Below are 23178 nucleotides of genomic sequence, written 5' to 3' on the forward strand. Positions count from 1 at the left end.
ACAGCAGTTTAGAATCTAATTCTGCTAACTTTGAAAAACCAGTGGAGGAAATGGAGCACATCAATTAGGTGAGGATTTCAGGAGATTGAGCAGAAGCTTGGCGGAAGCATTTTAAAGGGGTTAAATGGCATAATTTTGGATTGATTTTTAATTATAAAAAAGTTAAAACGCAGATATGGGGAGACCATTGGGACTAAACTTCAGGGAACTGCTGGACATGTCAACTTCCCAAAAGTATTTCATGTGAACTACCCATGAAATACAGTAGATTTCTCTCTTTCCCTGCAGTCGGCAGCCAGACAGAGTAAAGTTGCAGAATAACGCACACGCTAACATACTATATCCACCATATTATTATTCAGAAGCTCTCATATGTAAATGTGGTAATTATAAGCTGCTAAAAACCTCCTTACACAATGGAAACCCATCATCCTGTTTTAACACTGAGTCACGCACCTCGCTTCCTCAATAACCATCGCACTTACATTAAATAAATAGAGTGCTTAGCTTCATTAGCGACAATTTATAGTATGTGTGTACGTATGCGTGTGTACATACATGTGTGTGTCTCTTTGCTCCAGCCGCCACGTTGTACAGATGTGACCACAGTGAACCGTGTCCCCCCATTTCTTCCCACAACAAAGAGCGAATTAACAGCGCTGCCGAGCAGTCGACCGCCTGCCACACTTCCACAAACACGCAGATCGGTTTAGAACCAGAGCTGAAACGAGAGGCCTCCACTGATTCAAACCAGCCCCCCAAACTTCTGCTAAAACTCCCTTACTTACTCTTTAAATTAGTCCCATATTAGGTCTGATTGTTTAGGAAACACTTACAAACATACTAAATAGTAGTTAGCTCTAAAAACCTATCAGATAATTACAGGTCACTCGAGGAATAATGTTCAAGCCAACAGTGAAGGAACGACTCGCTTTGAGAAGTAAACACAAGTGTTTATTGGTATGAATAAGAATAACGGGTGCGACATAAACTAGATTTTCACATTTTCTGAAGAAAATGTGAGTGAAGAAAATGCACATGTTGCCGCCACAAGGCTAGGGTGTTGCCAGGGCAATGATCTGTGCAATTGCTGTGATGTTCTGATTGATTGGTTGGACTGATTGTTTGGTTTTGTTTAGGTGTTCTGAGTGGTAGCTAGGGCATGGCTAGGTGGTTGCTAGGGTGTTCTGAGTAGTTTCTAGGTGGTTCCATGAGTGTTCTGGGTGGTTGCTAGAGCATTACTAAGTGGCTGCTTTGGTGTTCTGGGTGGTTGCTAGGTGGTTGACACGGTGCTCTGTGTGGTTGCTAGAGCATGGCTAGGTAGTTGCTTGGGTGTTGCTCTGTGGTTGCTCAGGTGTTCTGAGTGGTTGTTAGCAGATTGTTATTCATTTGATAGGGTGTTCTGAGTGGTTGCTAGGGCATAGCTACGTGGTCGCTAAAATGTTCTGAGTGGTTGCTAAGGCATGGCTAGGTGGTTGCTATGGTGTTGCTCTGTGGTTGCTTGGGTGTTCTGAGTGGTTGCTAGAGCATTACAAGGTGGTTACTAGCAGATTCTTAATAGTTCTTTGCAGATTGTTATGCGGTTGCTATTGTATTCAGAGCGGTTTCTAGGGTGTTGCTAGGGTGGTTGCCAGGGTGTTGCTCTGGGGTTGCTAGCAGATTCCGAGTGGTCTTTAGAAGATTATTATATGGTTGCTAGGGTGTTCCAAGTGGTTGCTAATGCATTGCTAGATGGTTGCTAGGGTGTTGTGGGTAATTGCTAGGGTGTTGCTCAGTGGTTTTTAGCAGATTTTGAGTGGTTTTCAGCAGATTAATATGTAGTTGCTAGGATGTTTGGAGTGGTTACTAGGGTGTTGCCAGGGTGTTGCTCTGTGGTTGCAAGCAGATTCTGAGTGGTTTTTAGCAGATTGTTATGCTGTTGCTAATGTGTTTGGAGTGTTTGCTAGGGTCTTCTGAGTGGTTCCTTGGGTGTTATGAGTGGTTACTAAGACATTTCTAGGTAGTTGCAAAGGTGGGTTGCTGCTTACTGGCACAAATCTCTGATAGTCTGGTCTGTCTCATTCAGTTTGTTCAAATCTTTTTGCACCGTGCCTGTTTAGTATATAGCGTAAAACATTTGAGAAATCTCTTCCTGGACATGGGAATCAGACAGTATCTGTCTACTTGTTAACAAGACTGTATGTGACTGTGAGCTTGTGTTTATGTGTGTTATGCACATTACAGGTGGAATTTCTCAGCAGTGGCTGCTTCTGGCAGCTCCAGTAGGGGGCGTTCTTTACCAAGCCGGTCCGTGTAACATGGCGTGGGTAGCTCGCGGTGGCTTTGGTCAGGCAGACTGGAGCCCTTGGGCGCTGGCATGCAGCACAGCATTCGGGAGGGGCTCCCTAAAAAACATCGCCTCAGGGGCCACACCCACCGCGCTCGCTCTCTGTGTGGGGGGACGGCGAGTTACTTCAAGCCAGGCTTCCGGATTTAGAGCGGCGCTCAGACCACTCGCCTGAGCCAGTGGAAGTGAAAGCATTCAGCTTTATTTGGGAGGCCAGACTGCGTGGCATTCTCTCGCTTTGAGCATCAGCACCAAGCTAACATGCACATCTGGAAAAATGTGTTTATAATCACTTCCTAAATTCAATTCTGAGACAAAGGCCTCTCAAATAGATGCTAAAACTGTTAGCTCAGGTAAATATAAAATGTCACATTTAATTCTAACAAGAATAACTTTTTATGAATCATTTTGATGGTGGTCCAGCCTTTTATGGTGCTCTTGAGTAAAACTGAGAAAAAATTGACTTACGGTGGAGGTGGAAACAGCTTTAGGACCAGAGTTCAGTGTTATCCTTTGTAATGGCTAAATTTCACCACAGTCGGCCTGCTTTAGCTGCAGGGTGTGGGCACAGTGTTGGGTGGTCTGAGCTCTCCTTGAGCATATGCTGTGGGTTTCTGACCTGCCATGTTTTGTGTTGGTATTTAAAGGAAGGATCTTTAGGTAAAATGTGCTTATTTTTACTTAGACTTTAAAGACTCATGACAGGGTCACATTTCACCACAAAATCAGAAGAAAAACAATAAGAAAATATATTTAGAAATAAAGGGCCAGTAAGATTTTTTTGCGATGTGACATTAATTTTACATGACAATTAAGCATATTTTCCGACCAGTATCTCATTGCTGTAATGCTCTCCAGTAGGCTTGGGATTGATGCCTTTTTCAAGCATAATCACAAAATGTTCCCAATGATTATCGATCTATTTCGGCTTTTTTTTTTTTTTCAGATATAAATAGGGCTACTTGTTGCTACACCAAATCCTTAAATCTACTGCAAAGCCTTCTCAAGCTCAACACACCATTAGTAAAGTGTGACCGGAAGGGTAACTTAAACTCTGGTTTAATTTCCTCTAACATGTTTCAAAAAGGGACTCTCCACCACATTACATGGCTGCATATCTCTGACTATAAACTTAGCTACACATTTTGTTAGCTTCTTGGCCTGTGGCGAATCAATTGATAATGTTTTCCTAGGGTTCAATGCTTCCGCAATTGTAGGTTGGACCTGTTCACTGCCTTACAATGCATATCCCTGTCATTTACCATGATACCTGTTCATTTGAGATATTAGATTGGTTGTGTTCCTGAAGTATGGCAATTCTGCCTTGCGCTTTTTACAATCTGCTTTTGTTTTATCCGTGTATTGGCCAGCTCCATCAACCCAGAATCCAGACTCCAAACTTCGCTTCTTTTGCAATTCCCCAAAACTCTCCCATTTTTATATCCGCCATAAAATTACCCACAATGTAACACAAAATGTAGGGCGACGATAGCATAGTATTAAGTACAGTAAATGTTATATCACCCCCTTGTGGTCTCCCAAAGCTATTACGCCAGACTACGTTAAATTGAAGGCCAACTGGCAGTGAACTGGAAAGCACAGAAATTAGCTTTCTAATTTAAATGTCGGCTTATGTTAATAAATCGATGCCTCAAAAACGTAACGAGAAAATAATGTGCTGATATATAGCAATAGCCATGGCAATTCCCATTAGATTCTCATTACTGCAATACTGTAATTTCTTACTGTATTACAGTAAAAATGACTGTAATTATAGATTTTGATTTATGGCTAAATAAATGATAGCCAGTCAAACAAATACTATATAATGATGTGCAAATTCTAATAATGTATCATTGTTTTTTTTTTGTTTTTTTTGTTTTTCAGCACTACAGTTGGGGGGGGGGGGGTGGGGGGGGGGGATTCAGCTTAATTGTCATGAAAATAAAGCAAAATAATATTTCTTTCATTCTCAGTCCATGCAATGTGTATTTTTCTTTGAGTTTTCATTTTAAACAACTTGCTTATTCTGTGTTTGAGTAAGTTACATGAGTGATGTCAAACTAAACATGATGATTTGTGGAGGACATTTGTGGTGAAGTTAAGGGGGGTGGAGAGCAGTGCAGTAGTGTGGTAGTTCGGTGCCATGTTTAGTATAGTCTAGAGTGCTAAGTAACCAGTAATTCATAAAATTGGCCTCTTTGTTATGATCATACTGGCTCCATTGGGCCCCCCACAGTTTGACTTCCAGTTCATGAGTATTTGACTGTGTTCTGTTAATGATCTGCGTAAAGCGAAACCAAAGCCATTTTTACTCCAGAAAGATCTATTGTCGATTAAATTAAGTTTTGGTCTACCATTCACCATTTCTTTCTTACTAATTTTTCCATTGAAATTCCTACGTTTCTGTGACCACACAGCCTGGAAAAGCCATCTCGCTCTGAGGCGAGTTTGTTCCTGACCTTGTATCTTTCTCCTACCACATTTCCATCTCCAAAGCCACTCGCACACGTCTAATCATTTCACTTTTTCCTTGCATGGTAGCGTTATTAAGAAGTTAAATTTATTTTGAGGGCACAGGCTCCATGAGGAACTCTGGGAGAATTACTCCATTGATTCCCATTTAACCACACTGAAATCCCTGGTACACTGGTACGAAGACTAATATTGAAAGCATATAGACCTTACAAAACCAAAGCTGTAAAACAGAGTCAAAGACATGTACATGCTGAAAGAGCCGTCGTTCATATATAATATCTGTAAATTTCAGCTAATGGTACAGTCTTCAGTCACAATGACTCCACATGGATGTAAAAAGGAATGCCATTCAGTTTTTGTTGGAATAACATTTAAAAAAAAAAAAATACAGTAGCTTGATTGAGTACAGTCAGAATTTTGTCATTTTCAGAGCTACTGCTCAGCTAATGTTATGTATGCAAAGATGCAAATGTACAGTGCATTCATAAAGTATTCAGACCCCTTCATTTTCTTCACATTTTATGTTGCAGCCTTATGCAAAAATGCTTTAAATTATTTTTTTCACATCAATCTACACTCCATACCCCATAATGACAAAGCACAAACCAGATTTTTGATAACAAATTTATTAAAAAGAAAAAAAATGAAATATCACATGGACATAAGTATTCAGACCCTTTGTTATGACACTTGGAATTTAGCTCAGGTGCACCCCATTTCTCTGGATCATCTTTGAGATGATTCTACACTTTGATTGGAGTCCACCTGTGGCAAATTCAATTGATTGGACATGATTTGGAAAGACACACACCTGTCTATATAAGGTCTTACAGCTGAAAATGCATATCAGAGCAAAAACCAAGCCATGACTCAGAGACAGGATTTTGTCAAGACACAGATCTGGGGAAGCAGCTCTTCCTAGAGCTGGCCGCCTGGCCAAACTGAGCAATCGGTGGAGAAGGGCCTTGGTAAGAGAGGTGACCAAGAACTCGATGGTCACTCTGGTTGAGCGCCAGAGATCATGTGTGGAGATGGGAGAAACTTGCAGAAGGACAACCATCACTGCAGCACTCCACCGATCTGGGCTTTATGGGCTATCAGTGCAAGACGCATGAAAGCCAGCTCGGAATTAGCAAAAAAGCACCTAAAGGACTCTTAGACTGTGAGAAACAAGATTCTCTGGTCTGATGAAATGAAGATTGAACTGTCTGGCCTCAGTTCCAAGTGTCTGGAGGACATCATACCCAAAAAGACTTGAGGCTGTAATCGCTGCCAAAGGTGCTTCAACTACTGAATTAAAGGGTCTGAGAACTTATGTCAAAGTGTATGAAATATTTCAGTTTTTTTTTTATTTGTAATACATTTGCAAAGTTATCAAAATCTGGTTTTTGCTTTGTCATTATGGGGTATGGAGTGTAGATTGATGTGAAAAAATAAATAATTTAAAGCATTTTTGCATAAGGCTGCAACATCACAAAATGTGAAAAAAAAATGAAGAGGACTGAATACTTTCTGAATGCACTGTATGTACTTTACTTCAGTGGTTATCAACTGGTATGTCGCAACCCATAAATGGCAAATTTGGACAACCTAGTATCATAGAATAAATGTTACTATAACTGGACAAAGTGGCATACAGCAAAAAGCCACTTGAGGTCTGATCAGAGTGGTCAGACTGAAATGGATTTCCAGAAATAGAATTTGAAATAGGATTTCAAACCACAAATGAATGTAGCTTGAAACGGATTTGTAAAAATCGTATTTCATGTGGGGGTTTTTTTGCCATTCAGACTTGCTAAATATGATCAGATTCCAGTTGTATACACACAAAAATCGGATTTGGACTGACAGTCTGAACATAGCCTATAACTACACTTTTGGAAACTGACTTTTACGTCCCGTGCTCTACATTTCGCCGCAGTTTCCTGGTGAAATGAACAGTAGAGGCGCTACAACAACTGTGTATTTTATTCTCTTTGACACAAATAACGAGTACAACTGCTGATTATGACTTTACAAACACTTCTTTTTTGCTCAATCTCACACTGTTGAGTTATGATATCGAAACACTTTTACTATAATGCATCATTTGAAAAAACGATACATTTTAACAGACTCACTTACATTTACACACTTATTCCAATGTGATTAGTTTCCGCGGTAGCTCACCTGATAGAGTGTTGGACTTTGGACTGAAGGCCGCGGTTTGAGCCCAGTCAAGTACGTAAGCTGACATGTGAGACAAAAGTGTCATAGAAGCTACTCAACATAGCATGGTTTCGTCAGAAAATGTGCTTTTCATGTCGCATTTGCTTTTAGATCAATATCAGTTAGGTTTAGGTGTTGGTTTAGGGTAAGGATGTCTGTTTGGTTCACCTCGCATTTGGTTTAGATCACGATTGGTTAGGTTTAGGTTAAAGTTTTAGGTTAGAGAGGTACATTTTACTCATTAAAACCTCCATCTAATATTCACCTTAAAAACCTCGTCTGATTACGACGCCATTTCACTCGCTTTTGGCGCCCCCCGCTGGACATTTTACCGGGACATGTAATGAAAAACGCAATTTTGTTTTGCAAAAATGTTGCCATGGTCACGTAATGTTCATGAGACCATGACATTTTTAGACAACTTTTTGTCTACTTTTTAATTTAATCTGATTACCTTTGGTTTACTTATTGCATGTTTTGCTAAATCAAATCATTAAACATATTAGGTAGTGTACATTAAACATTAGTAAACATAAATTCAAACAGCAACTTGCTATTTCTCAGTCACTAAGTAAACAAAAAGGACTAGAAAAGGTACAGTGGTACTGTGTTTGGTTGCCACTTGATGTTCAATGTAAAATCTGGGTCCTGAAGCAAACACTGATCTAAATCTTATAGATGTAAATTATTAGGAACGACCACTTTATAACTCCAGCGCAGCACGCCCCTCGTTAACGCATTAATCTACTTTGCGTTTTACAACCCATTACTTCGCCTAAAGAGGAAGAAATGTCAATGTAAAATTCAAAAATAGAAAAGATAAAAACACAAAATGTTTTCCTTCAGTTTCCTTCTGAATCTCTAATTATAGATTTCTTTCGCACCGCTTTGAAGGAAGCTGTTAGTGGGATAAACCATTTACTGCTCTTCAGCGTGATAAAGGATATCCCAATAAACTGCTTACATTCAACTGCACTATTTACCACTATACTGCACCTCTCCTTGCAGTTTTTGCCGTTCAGGGTGTGGGTTTTCTGATCCTCAAAGGGGAATAGGAAAGCTATTAGCTCAAATGGGGAAACCACATGCAAATCGTGGTGAAGGCAGATCCCTCAAACCGTTCTGAACCGTCCACATGTGGCACTGCGATCTACACTTTAAATCTTTACACGCTCAGCAAAAGAGACAGCCATTTTCTTTAACTTATTTATTCTTTCACACTATACAGCTCTTCTTGTAATGCTCATGTACATATGAAACTATACACTATCAACAATGATTCAGCTTTCTTTATGTGGCATTCAGCAAAGGAACATTAAATTGCTCGGTTGCTCTTTCATAGCTCAGGAGATATAACGTTATACCAGTTTCGTTTAAAGCAGGCCTACTTAAAGTGTACAGTATATGGCATTGTATAACGGCTCCAGACTATTTTCCATGTCTGTCAAAAAAATATTTTGTGAACTGATTACTTAGCGTAACTTTTACATTAAAGGAATAGTCCAGGTTCAATACAAGTTAAGCTCAGTCGACGTCGATTGCCACAAAAAATAATTTTGAGTTGTCTCTCTTTTTCTTAAAAATAAATAAATAAATAAATAAAAATGTAAAAAAAAGCACAAATGTGTGTTCCAGTGCGGCACTTACAATGGAAGTCAATGGGGTCAATCTGTAAACATTAAAATACTCACTGTTTCAAAAGTATTGACACAAGACATAAACAATATGTGTGTTAACATGATTTTACTGTGAATCACTTACTAACCGCATCTGTGGTAAGTTAGAGACAATTTTACAACTTCGTCGCCATGACGACGTAACACTGTAAGCCATGTATTCCCACAAAAATGACGATTTAAAGAACTTTACAGCTCAAATAATCCACGAGTTTTAACAGAAGAATTAATGTAAGTGCATTTATAAAATTGGAAGCTTCACATTTCTGCGTTTAAACCCTTCAAAATTGGCGCCATTGACTTCCATTGTAAGTGCCTCACTGGAACCTCGATTCGAAATGAATTTTTGTGGTAATCAACATTATGCCACAAATGACCTTATTCCCTCAAAGGTTTAAAAAACATGTTATTTGGATCATTTTAATACAGATTTGTTTGTTTGTTTTTTGTTATCACTGTACAATATGGTTCTATTCATTAACATTAGTAAACACATTATTTTTGGGGGGGTATGCCCAATTCCCAATGCGCTCTAAGTCCTCGTGGTGGAGTAGTGACTCGCCTCAATCCGGGTGGCGGAGGATGAATCTCAGTTGCCTCCGCGTCTGAGACCGTCAATCCGTGAATCTTATCACGTGGCTTATTGAGCGTGTTACCGCGGAAACGTAGCGCGTATGGAGGCTTCACGCTATTCTCCGCAGCATCCACGCACAACTCACCTCGTGACTCCACGTGTCTCGAGGCGCTCTTTTAATAGTTGAGGTTCTTTATTTTTTAGCTGACACGACGTTTAAAAAAGCGGTGGTTTTGCACGAGACATTGAAAAAAAACTAGATGTGCTGCAAAGGTCAAAGATGTCTATCTAGTGCATGTCAACATGGAATAAAACAATGGAACAAAATGCGTTCACACTTCACAAAAATGTGTTCAGTGTGAACAATTTTTAAGACTCGTTAAGACAAGGTGCAGTTCCAGCATCTACCAGCAGGGGCTAATGGTGATCTGCTATCGAGCCAACTCCTGAACCCCCTGGTCATGCACCGGCTCACAGTGAATCATTCACCAACATTTTGGTGGAAAAAGCTATAAAAGTGGGTTACGCTAAAAGTCGAAATATTATCAATTGCTCGCGTGACTTAGTGTTACTTTTATGTCAACTTTCCTCTTCCATGCGACACACCATTCCCATTGAAAAGTATTTGCGTGTTCACTGATGCAGCATAAACTCTAGTGTGTAGGCGCCCTTAGTAGTACACTGTTTTTGAGTTCACTTCAAATATGAGCTAAACGTCATACAACCCCAATTCCAAAAAAGTTGGGAGAGTATGAAAAATGCTAATAAAAACAAAAAGGAGTGATTAATAAATTATATTCACCCTTTGCTATATTGAAAGCTCTACAACTACACATTATATGATGTTTTACCTTGTGAATTTCATTTTTGTTGGGACAGGGACAGTTTAAGACTAATAAAAATTTGACGAGTTGAAATAAGGTGATGTGAAACAGGAGATGTTATACAGGTGAGGCAATCGTGTCATTGTATATAAGGAGCCTCCAAAAACAGCCTAGACCTTCAAGAGCAAGGATCATTCAAGACTTGCCAACAGATGCTTCAGCAAATAATCCAACACTTTGAGAACAATGTTCCCCAAAGACAAATTGGAAGGATCTGGGGCATTTCACCCTCTACAGTGCACAATATAGTTAAAAGATTCAAGGAATCTGGTCAAATCTCTGTGCGTAAAGGACAAGACGAAAACCACTTCTGAATGCGTGTGATCTCTGATCCCTCAGATGTCACTGTCTTAAAAAACATCATTAATCTGTAATGGATATCATGAACATTGGCTTGGGATTACTTTGGTAAACCTTTGTTAGTCAACACCACTCGCTGCTGCATCCACAGATGCAAGTTAAGACTTTACTATGTAAAGGAGAAGCCATACATCAACACTGTCCAGAAGCGCTGCCGACTTCTCTGGGCTCGGTCTCATCTTAGATGGAAAGTAGAACAGTGGAACTGTGTTTTTTAGTCAGATGTGTCCAGATTTCAAATAGTTTTTGAAAAACACAGCTGTTGTGTTATCCGGGCCAAAGAGGAAAAGGACCATCCATGTTATTAGCGTCAGGTCCAAAAGCCAGTGTCTATATGAGCCAAGGGTATGTCAGTGCCCATGGCATGGGTAACTCGCACATCTGTGAGGGCACCATTAATGCAGACAGATATGTACAAATTTTGGAGCAGCATATACTGCCATCCAGCACTGTCTTTTCCAGGGACGTCCCGGCATTTTCAGCAGGACAACTTCAAACCACATACTGCCCGGATTACAAGTGCATGGCTGTGTAATCAGAGAGTGCGGGTGCTAGATTGGCATGACTGCCGTCCTGACTATCTCCCATTGAGAATGTGTGGCGCATTATGAAGCGTACAATACAGCAACAAAGACCCCGTACAATTGTGCAGATGAAGACCTGCATAACGGATGAATGGGGGGAAATTCCACTTTCTAAACTTAACAATCTTGTGTCTTCTGTGCCCAAATGCTTAATAAGTGTTATTAGAAGAAATGCGGATGTTTCACAGTGGTAAACGCTCGACTGTCGAACTTTTTTAGAGCGTGTTGCAATCATCTGATTTGAAATTACTGTACATAAAAAAAAACAATGAAATTCACAAGATAAAACATCATATAATATGTAGATGTGGTGCTTTAAACATAGCAAAGGGTGAATATATTTTACAAATCACTCATTTTTGTTTGTATTGTCATTTTGCATACTGTCCCAACTTTTTTGGAATTGGGGTTGTAAAACAACCCACCATTGGATATAATAGTCTTCAAATAGCTCCTATATCTACCGTGCTTCAGCTGTTCTTCTCAAACATGGATGAGATTACTTTCTTATTTACTAACATTTAAAGTAAGACTGTGAATCAAGCCTGCTTAGGGTCCAAAAATGACTTAATCTAACATTTAAATGTGTAATAAATCACTGCAGTGTGGTCCTCACTGTCTCTGACAGTAATGTGATTCATGTCGTGTTAGAAATAACAGTGCCCTCCTATGGCACCAATCTAATTAGCAAGTGTAGTGCAGTTCTATGATTGCAGAAATTAATGTGTGCATGAATATGTTTGTGTGTATTGCATTTGTGCACGGAGAGGTAGAGAAGACACAGGGTCATGTGAAGAGCACACTGCTAAATATAGTCTGTGTGTTACTGTGAGGGCCAAACTCTTACAAACTACAAGCTTGCTCTGACTGTGCCTTGTAATTAAGGGAGAAAATAAAGAATGAAATTGCATGTTTTATTTTTGAAAACAATTTTAATCTTCTCTCCCCTCATTTTGGAAAAAGCAACACCCACAAGGACACTCAAAACCAAGATGGGCCGTCGGAAGGCCGTTCCAAATGTTTATTTACTTGATAGATGTCTATAAGCCAGATGTAGAGCAAAACTCAAACAGCTGACAACTTCTGCGCAGTGTATACATGCTGTGTGCTCAGACCGTAGATACGAGCGGACATTCTGTATGAAAAGTTTGATCAGAAGAATCAAGTAAATCACCACAAAAGCTGAGCTGTTTGTTTACATATGAACTGAACTCAAAATAAGCTCAAGCTCCACTTTTCATCACAATGATAACCCCTAAAACTACAACATAACAGAAACTCTTCTAAATCTCAACACAAACACTAACAGGTCTCTCCCTTTACATTCATTTTGCACAAAGATTACACATTATATAAAACTCAATTTAACAATTTACTCTCCCTATCAATTGCATGCAAAGCCTGTTGGGAATTAGAAATCCCCTGCACAGTTCCAGTTAACCAAACAAAAAATATTTGTTTTACCAACACATGCTGTAGATTAAGTAAAGCTTGGATGTGTTGAAACAACTCAACTCAACGTTAATTTAAGTTCACTTGGATACATGCATTTTTGGAGTAAAATGAACAAGGGAGGATTGAGTTAAATTGACAAGAGTGAACGTTCATTTTGAATATGCATTGTAAGTATCAGCAATACTTAGATTTGGGCCAAAAACATTACATTTTAAGGTTTTCTGGGATTTTATATCCCAAAAGACATAATTTCGCCCTAAAACATACAAACAAACAAACAAACAAAAAACAGGTTTGCTAGCATTTTAACCATAGTAAACCACATAACATCAGAATGTAAAGTTGTTTCTGTCTTTCAGATTGGTTGAGGATTTGTTTCAAATGTTTATTTTTTATTTTATTTTTTTTACTGACAGCATAACATTATTGCACTGCTCGTGAGAAAAGCGAGAAATAAAGGAAATTAGAGTGGGTTTGACTAGCATCACTCAAAAAAATATTTTAGCCTATTTTAAAATATACACATTTCTATTTCATAACAAAAATCCATCATGTTTATTTGTGTACATTTTAAGCAAATTAAATTGATAAAACAAAAAATATTTAGTTTTTTTATTTTTTATTTATTTTTTTAAGATTAATTTGATGCAATTTTGTTATGAAATTGACATGTGTAAATCTGAATTTTTCTTCATTTTTTTTTTTTTTTTTTTTTTTTTTTGAGTACTGTTCAGCACTGAAGGCCATTGTATCTTCGCATGCTCACATTTACATTCACTGAAGCTCGTCTCACCCTGTGAAATCATTCTCATTTGGCACACACTGAAGTTTAGGGTCATTTTCTCTACTTTCTTGACTCTTTTGGTGTCTAATAACATTAGCTTGGGCCAGTCAAACTTCAGGCACCATGAATCATATTCCTATATGTCATATCAGTAAAACAGCCAGTTTAAAATAAAAAAGAAAGAGAAACACAACCATTTTGCTAAGTATTGATCACATTTGAAAGTCTCATCATTTTACCTCTCGGTTCTTTGATAACATGCAAGTCCATGTTCACATGTGACAATTTGAAAACTCTTCCACAGTGACTCAAAGTGAAGTCTTGCTGGCAATGATCACATTATTTGCATATTCATGAAGTATTTGCATATTAAGTAAGATTCAAGAAGTTTTATTGCCATTGTAAAAACTTACAAATTGCCAAAGCATTAATAAACAATACTCACACACAAATACTCACTGTATAGTGAGAAAAAAATAAAAATATTTTAGCCTATTTTTTTAAAGATTTACACATTTAAATTTCATAACAAAATTCAATTTTTAAATAAATTAAATAAAAATAAATATTTGGTTTTTTTATTTGTATTTGGTTATAGATTACTCAATTCAAGTTGATGGAATTTTGCAAATTTATAAAGTTTAAATCTTAAAAAATAGGCTAATATATATAATCGTGTGTGTGTGTGTGTGTGTGTGTGTGTGTGTGAATGAAAATATGGGATTTAGAATAAAAACCCAAAAAACCTGAGAATTAACCTAGCCATAATAATGGACACACATCCACACTTTATTTGCATGATTGTGTTTACATACAATATTGCCAAAGCATTAATACACAAAACAGATAATGACAAAACAAATAATAATAATAAAACAGTAGCAAATAACAGTAACAATAGAATTGAAAAATAAGGTGCCAGGTAATGAATAAAATAAAATAAAAACTATAATAACAGTATACACTGTACAATATAAAGTAAGTATTTAACAAGACATTATGAACATTAAATAAATAAATAAATAAAATACTGTAACTGAAGTACATCTCTCTCTCTCTCTCTCTCTCTCTCTCTCTCTCTCTCTCTCTCTCTCTCTCTCTCGTGTCATTAGGGGGCGTGTCTCCGGGTCTCCGGGTCTCCCGATAGAAGAGTCGCTGCGCTCGTGCGGAGTTTATTTCACTCATTCACCGGAACCGCGAGCTTCTCTCTCTCCTCCTTTCGGACTGAACTTCACAGATCTGTTTCCTCCGGGATGGCTGCGTCGATTCTGGAGGTAATAATCATGCAATCTGATCTGAGACCTGAGTAATATAGCCCATTCCTCTAGTTTATATCGGACGTATCAGATTAGAATAAATGTCACGCAGAGATAGTATAGCCTATATTTGATGTTATAAAGAAAGTTGAAATTTTATAAATAACATTTAGGGTACAACGGGACTAAAACCGCAACACCTGTTTGTCACTTTGCACTGCAAAATATTCCTGATCCATGAGATTATTGCATGCAATGTCTAAAGTTTGATTTTGAGGTGCTTTGATCTAATATCTAATTACATTTTAATTATATATATATATATATATATATATATATATATATATATATATATATATATATATATATATATATATGTTTTTTTTTCTTTCTTTTTTTATGGAGATTAATTTGTTTATAGAATACTTGAGAAGTCATTATTTTTAATAAGCATTATCTTAATTTGTTACTCAAAAAATAATGCTGTCATACAATTATTTGCATAAGATGACAAATTTTGCACTATTGCACAATTGATGTTGCCTCATCAATATTCAATGAAAAGAAACCTAGTTTCACGATCTTGATACATTTTATGTGCCTTTATCCTCATTGTACCCTACAATTAGAACCACAATGGGTTTTACAGTCTGATGTTATGTTCATTTCCTGTTCAGTTGTTCAGTTCAAATATAAAAATGACGTCCAAAGAAGCATATTACAACTTTAGACACTTATACAGTAAAAAAATGGTTCTTGATAAGAAGAGGGATCTTTGCTGAACCCAAGGTTTTGTGAAGAACCATTGAAGAACCTTGATTGTTAAGAGTGTAAGGTTTGTTGCAAGATCATCAAAACGCTCCCAGGCCAGTCTGCAACCTAGACCGTGAATTATGAAAAACTAGGAGACTTTAAACTCTTGTGGTGATGGTTTTGGATGCAGGCATCAAGTTTAAGCTCCATGCGGTAATGGGGAGCAATTAACCTGGAAACGAGTGCAGAACTCATGCCAAGATGAACCACACACACTCAGCGGGAAATATCATCACACACACTGCGCCTCATTCATTTATCCTAACTTCCCAATGGAAAGTAGGGTAGACCACTGGCATTCCTAATGAAGCGACGAGTCGTTCACTTTAAGGTGACATTTTGTGTTAATGTCTTGCTTTATAACGTGAGGGTTATCCTTAATCGACCATATCAATCGCCATTTTAATTTAACATTCTAAACCGAAGTGTTTTGCTGTTTAATCTTGAATTACTCATTACTGATTGTAAAACATGGTTACCACCTGTTTTTCTGTGGCTGCATCCATGTGGAATGATACTTTTTACATTCAGTGTTAATTTAATAATCAATGTTATTGAAAAGCATTGATTATTTTTCTGTTATTATTCAATTGTAGCCATTTTTGATTCTGTTAATTGTGTTTCAATGCACAGTTGGCACATTGATCGACAACAGAATTGGAAGAAAATAGTGTTTGTTTGACGACTAAACAATTGTTTATTCTTCTTACCAAAATCTCATTGTTGAAAATCTGCTGGCTGTTTTTCATGCACAGATGGTCACTATAGAGATGTAAACATGTTAAACAGGAACTGCATGTGTGGTTGTGACACAATATTTCTTGGCTAACAGCACAGAAATAAAGGTTGCTCAACCTTTTAATGGCAGAAAGATATTTTAATGGCTAATTTAAAGGGATAGTTCACCCTAAAATTACAATTCTGATTCACTCACTCTTATGTTGTTTCAAACCTGTATGTCTTTCTTCCATGGGACACAAAAGGAGATGTTAGACAACTACTGCACTACAAAAAAAGTATGTTTGTCTTATTTTCCAGTTAACATGTCAAAACATCCTTAAAACAAGGCAAAATTACTTGAGAAGCAGAATGGAATAAGGTATCAAGTGTTGTTTTCAGAGAAATCTCACAAAATTTGGTGGGATTTATGCTCATAACAAGAAAAAAATATTTGCCGATGGGGTAAGAAAAATAATCTTGTTTTCCCTTTGAATCAAGTTTTTTATCTGACCCCACTGGCAATTCGTTTTTACAGGTTATCAGTATAAACGTTATAAAATTTTGTTCGATTTCTCAGAAAACAAGACAAAACATCTCATGTCATTTTGTTTGTCAAGTAAATTTATCTTGCTTTAAGAATGTTTCGATATTTTTACTGGAAAACAAGACAAATGTTTGAGCAGTTGTCTACAGTTTGTCTGCTTCAGGTCTTCAGAGAGGATTTTGTCTGATCAAAGCTCTATTTTTGTCTTCTCAGGAGGAAACACGTTATGGATCCAGTCCCTTGGCTATGCTAACCGCCACCTGCAACAAGTTTGGGAGCACCAGTCCGGTCCGAGACTCTGCCACACCCGGTAAAGCAGCAAACACAGCACCAGTTAAGAAACCCTACAGCATGACCTCTGAACTCCAGACCCCCAAGAATGGTCGAGGCAGTGAGGGCGTAGCAGACACTTACAGCGGCTCTTTCAGCTCCGGTGGTGGCTTGCTAACCCCAACTGGTAGCCCTCCACCAACTTCAATGGGAGCATATGGCTCTGACTACAACCCTTTCTCAACTTTCCAGACCTCGACTGCCGCTCAGGACCCTTCACTGTTAGGGACCAAAACCCATACCACAGCGGACTGCCTGACCAGCGTCAACACCTACTTGGATATGACGCACCCCTATGGCTCATGGTACAAGGGAATCCACCCCGGTATTACGGCAGCTCCTGCGAACGCCACTTCTTCTTGGTGGGACGTCCACACCAACTCAAACTGGCTTAGTGCTGGGCAACCTCAATCCGACAACCTCCAAGCACCCCTCCAACCGGTGGCTTCCCAAGCATCCCTTAACGCTCAGATGTCCAGCTATACCCCTGACTTCACGCCCCTCAATACAGCACCATACCCTTCCGTGGGTCTAAGCTCGTCTTCACACTTGCTTCAGACCTCACAGCACATGCTCCCGCAGGACATGTACAAGCCCAAGCCAGTGGCTAGTTCCGGGATCCTGGACAACTCCATGGGACTTAAACCAGCTAGAGGTTCTGGTGGATACACGGGGGGCTCCACCACTGGTAGATCCTCTTGCGACTGCCCAAACTGCCAAGAGCTGGAAAGGCTCGGGGCATCTGCTGCATCCCTGCGCAAGAAGCCCGTCCACAGCTGCCATATTCCCGGTTGTGGAAAGGTCTACGGCAAGGCCTCTCACCTCAAAGCCCACCTGCGTTGGCACACGGGCGAAAGACCCTTCGTCTGCAACTGGCTGTTCTGTGGAAAACGCTTTACCCGCTCTGATGAACTAGAGCGCCACGTGCGCACCCACACGCGGGAGAAGAAATTCACATGTCTGCTATGCAATAAACGCTTCACTCGTAGCGACCACTTGAGCAAACATCAGAAGACCCACACGGAAGCTAGTCTGCAAGGAAAAGGGGCGGAAGAGGAGGCGGATCCCAGAGGACCAGAGGAACCAACGGACTCCAGTAAAGTGGCTCCTTCGGGGTCCGCAAGTGGCATGCAGGATCCCACGGCTGGTGGAGAAGAAAAGACATCAGGAAATAGTGTGGACAGCAGCAGTAGATTGCTGGAGATATAACAGTATGCGTTGGAATGGTGGAGGTGTGTAAAGACTGAAACCTAGCGCAAAAAAAAACATAAATTTTTTTTTTACCATATGTTTTTTAGGAGCTTGTTGAATGTGGTCCCCACATAGCAGCTTACCATGAACACAAATTTTCTCTCCTGGAACAAAAGGTGAAAACTGCTGGTTTTTGGAGTGGCCTTGACTGGAGTGGTCTACATCTTTGAGACTCTTTTTCATGATTTTGACTCTTCGTATTAATTTTTAAGCTTATCTATGAATTAAGTTTTAATTATTATGTTCTTTAAGTGTTGTTTTTGAGTTTTCAGGGGCAGATGTTTTAGAAGCCCAACAATCAGTAGATTGCATATGTTTCTTTGCTTTCAGTGTAGCATTTGGGCTCAGTTGATGCACATTTCGACCTTTTGATCCTGTTTATTTAATTAAAATTAATTTCTTTTATTTTTGTAATCCTTTGTACAAGACTTTCTTGCATAGACTTGATCAGGACATAATCAGAGGCAATCTGGTGTACAGTGAACCAAATTATTTTATTTCATTATTGATCTGTCATTTACAATGTTTTATTTAATTTCTTATTTACATAAAATTTAATTTATGTTTTAAATTATGAACAGTCTGGAGACTATGCTGTGTTTCAATGGTTTTGCTGAATGGAAACCAAGTTCTTGGTTCGGAGGCGAGTCATTTATTAATAAATTAATTCTTCTCATTCATGTGATGATTTATTTATTTTTTATTTTGACAGATTTAAAGTTCTTTTGACCAAAAATTATAACCCAAAAGTATTTCAAAAAAGACATTTAATATTAAAAAAGACATGCATGTCATTTTGTGAAGTAAAATTTAAAAGGTGAAAAACAATTTCTATGAATTTATCCCATTGTACATGGATTAAAGTCAAATTGTAAACATATAATTTAGTTAAATTCGGAGGGTTGTGCAACGCCTTGAAAACAATGCAAATAGCTGTGTAAAGCAGTAAACTCTAGAGCCAAAGAATACTCGAGACAACGCAATACCTGTCAATTTGATTGTGTTGAGGGTTTTTTTTAATCATGAGAATTTTACAAAGTGTGTCAAGAACATGTCCAGGTCATATATCACCCCAGTATTAAGAGAGAGAAATTAAAAATTATGGTAAGGACCCTTTCTCCTTGTTTTCTTGCACTGAGACAAGATTGTTGTGATAATGAAGCACATGTTCATGTTCAACTTTCTTGAAAATAATGTCACAGTGCATTCATTTCAATATTCATTTACATAAAAAAAAAAAACTTGTATTAAAGTACTTTTTGCAATGACAAAATTTGTGTTACAGTGAGCAGAATCTAATGAGAATCACAATTAGGTTGAATAATGGAAATTACTAATGGAAAGCTCATAGGAAACATATATGCAATATACATAACATAACACATATATATATAAGATTTCCCTGTTCTGCAATTATCCATCTATTTTAATATTTTAAAACATTTCTGAAATTATCTAAATTACACAAAATCTTCATTGTTTAGACACAAAGGCCTAGAGAACAATGTTTATTCACAGTTCATGTAAAAATAATCATTGTAAGACATCTACGTGTCCTGACAAATGTCATGATGTGAGATTTGGTTTGAAAATCCACTACTGTGTCAGAATCACACCAGCATATTAAATCCAGAAATCCTGAATGTAGGATGTAATAAATCAGTATGTATGACTGCTTGAATATGTTGACCACAAAGTGTGAGTAAAGCCTTTTTTTTCCAACAAGGAAGTGTCAGTGCTTTGAAATGTTTGGCTCATGAGTAAAGGAATGCATAAGTTTTCCACATGCTATACCAACCACACAAATATTTCTTATATATATAGTATTCTAACTTTTTCCCCTGTGTGTTCTCTTTGCTCCTGCTCTGTCTATATCCTGCTATCCTATGGCTCAACAAATGCTTTAATTGTTTTTGCAGAACAAACAAAACCAAGCTCTCAGACGACACAAAGACTCTCTCTGAACGCCACTCAAGGAAATTAAACCTCCCCCGCTGTCTGTGAGGACCAATTACCCCCACCTGCCCCACGACTGGACAATTACCCCCGCAGTAATGCTGCAGGATGGGCAGCATAAGACAGGAGATGAGAAGAGAGGAGAGATGTGGTCATTGGACTGTTTACTGAGTTGTGGGTTGACCATGTGGCACTAAACTAGTCACCAAGAGTTTCAGGGAGTGATACAGTTTTCCAGTTCTTAAGGACATCAGTGCTTGTAAGGCAACACTGCACTGAAATTCCTCTTACTTTTTTTTTACCAACTTCTAGTTAATTCAGCCTGAACCACTTAACACACAGACTCCAATCAGACTTCGTTTTGTGATAATTTGAGTCTCTTGGGCAATCTAGTTTTGCCTTTTATAAACTTTATACCATTTAAGATAGTTAAGTTTAAGTTAGAAAATGTCTCATTGACTTTCATTGGCATTCTAAATCTAACCAACCATGATGATGTCATCGAAATATTTGCATACTAAACTTTGGCCTTTTCTTACATCTAGAAAACCATCATCAATATTATAACTATACTATCAACATCTGTCTCTTCATCTATCAATATTTATGTTTTTCTAACTACCATTAGTTAGGTGTGTTTGCACTGGTATTTCATTCAGTAAATCCAGCTATTTTTGTTTTGTTTTGTTTTGTTTGCACTGGTATTTCATTCAGTAAATCCAACTATTTATTTTTTGGTTTAGTGTGTTTGCACTGGTATTTCATTCAGTAAATTCAACTATTTTTGTTTTGTTTGTTTGTTTTGTTTTGTTTTTGCACTGGTATTTCATTCAGTAAATTCAACTATTTTTGTTTTGTTTGTTTGTTTTGTTTTGTTTGCACTGGTATTTCATTCAGTAAATCCAACTATTTTTGTTTTGTTTGTTTGTTTTGTTTTGTTTTTGCACTGGTATTTCATTCAGTAAATTCAACTATTTTTGTTTTGTTTGTTTGTTTGTTTGTTTGTTTTGTTTTGTTTTTGCACTGGTATTAAATTCAGTAAATCCAACTTTTTTGTTTTAGTTTGTTTTGTTTGCACTGGTATTTTATTCAGTAAATCCAACTATTTTTGTTTTGTTTTGTTTTGTTTGCACTGGTATTTCATTCAGTAAATGCAATTATTTTTTGTTTTGTTTGCACTGGAATTTCATTCAGTAAATTCAACTATTTTTGTTTTGTTTGTTTGTTTTGTTTTGTTTGCACTGGTATTTCATTCAGTAAATCCAACTATTTTTGTTTTGTTTGTTTGTTTTGTTTTGTTTTTGCACTGGTATTTCATTCAGTAAATTCAACTATTTTTGTTTTGTTTGTTTGTTTGTTTGTTTGTTTTGTTTTGTTTTTGCACTGGTATTAAATTCAGTAAATCCAACTTTTTTGTTTTAGTTTGTTTTGTTTGCACTGGTATTTTATTCAGTAAATCCAACTATTTTTGTTTTGTTTTGTTTTGTTTGCACTGGAATTTCATTCAGTAAATGCAATTATTTTTTGTTTTGGTTTGGTTTGTTTGCACTGGTATTTCATTCAGGATATTCAACATTTTTGTTTTGTTTTGTTTGCACTGGTATTTCATTCAGTAAATCCAACTTTTTTTTTTTTGTTTTTTTGTTTTTGCACTGGTATTTCATTCAGTAAATGCAATTATTTTTTGTTTTGTTTGCACTGGAATTTCATTCAGTAAATGCAATTATTTTTTGTTTTGGTTTGGTTTGTTTGCACTGGTATTTCATTGAGGATATTCAACATTTTTGTTTTGTTTTGTTTGCACTGGTATTTCATTCAGTAAATCCAACTTTTTTGTTTTGTTTGTTTTTTTGCACTGGTATTTCATTCAGTAAATCCAACTATTTTTTGTTTTAGTTTGTTTTGTTTGCACTGGTATTTCATTCAGTAAATGCAATTCTTTTTTTCTTTTTTTTGCACTGGTATTTCATTCAGTAAATGCAACTATTTTCTGTTTTAGTTTGTTTTGTTTGCACTGGTATTTCATTCAGTAAATGCAACTATTTTCTGTTTTAGTTTGTTTTGTTTGCACTGGTATTTCATTCAGTAAATGCAATTATTTTTTTATTTTTTGTTTGCACTGGTATTTCATTCAGTAAATCCAACTTTTTTTGTTTTGTTTGCACTGGAATTTCATTCAGTAAATGCAATTATTTTTTGTTTTGGTTTGGTTTGTTTGCAAGTACTGGTATTTCATTCAGGATATTCAACATTTTTGTTTTATTTTGTTTGCACTGTTATTTCATTTAGTAAAACCAACTATTTTTGTTTTGTTTTGGTTTGTTTGCACTGGTATTTCATTCAGTAAATCCAACTATTTTTGTTTTGTTTGCACTGGAATTTCATTCAGTAAATGCAATTATTTTTTGTTTTGGTTTGGTTTGTTTGCAAGCACTGGTATTTCATTCAGGATATTCAACATTTTTGATTTGTTTTGTTTTGTTTGCACTGGTATTTCATTTAGTAAATCCAACTATTTTTGTTTTGTTTTGTTTTGTTTTGTTTGCACTGGTATTTTATTCAGTAAAACCAACTATTTTTGTTTTGTTTTGTTTTGTTTGCACTGGTATTTCATTCAGGAAATTCAACTATTTTTGTTTTGTTTGTTTGTTTGTTTGTTTGTTTGTTTGTTTGTTTTTTGCACTGGTATTTCATTCAGTAAATCCAACTATTTTTGTTTTGTTTTGTTTTGTTTGCACTGGTATTTCATTCAGTAAATGCAATTATTTTTTATTTTTTTGTTTGCACTGGAATTTCATTCAGTAAATGCAATTATTTTTTGTTTTGGTTTGGTTTGTTTGCAAGCACTGGTATTTCATTCAGGAAATTCAACTATTTTTGTTTTGTTTGTTTGTTTGTTTTTGTTTTTTTGCACTGGCATTTCATTCAGTAAATCCAACTATTTTTGTTTTGTTTTGTTTGCACTGGTATTTTATTCAG

The 23178-nt window shown here is 37.0% G+C and overlaps 1 protein-coding gene across 1 annotated transcript; it reads left to right on the plus strand.

The window, feature by feature from the left end:
- Positions 1–14456: 14456 nt before the first annotated feature.
- On the plus strand, positions 14457–19871 carry sp7 (Sp7 transcription factor). The gene is made up of 2 exons (XM_051713107.1): positions 14457–14603; positions 16876–19871. Exons 1-2 carry the CDS (start codon positions 14583–14585, stop codon positions 18199–18201), a joined length of 1347 nt encoding a protein of 448 aa, XP_051569067.1. The 5' UTR covers positions 14457–14582; the 3' UTR covers positions 18202–19871.
- Positions 19872–23178: the final 3307 nt, after the last annotated feature.

This window comes from Myxocyprinus asiaticus, chromosome 12 (genome assembly GCF_019703515.2).
Source record: "Myxocyprinus asiaticus isolate MX2 ecotype Aquarium Trade chromosome 12, UBuf_Myxa_2, whole genome shotgun sequence".
Lineage (NCBI taxonomy): Eukaryota > Metazoa > Chordata > Actinopteri > Cypriniformes > Catostomidae > Myxocyprinus > Myxocyprinus asiaticus.

Excerpts from the sequence above, each read along its gene's own strand:
- sp7 (XM_051713107.1), top strand. The coding sequence starts at position 14,583 with ATGGCTGCGTCGATTCTGGAG. Across the intron at positions 14,604-16,875 it reads TGGCTGCGTCGATTCTGGAG|GAGGAAACACGTTATGGATC; the intron begins GTAATAATCATG and ends TTGTCTTCTCAG.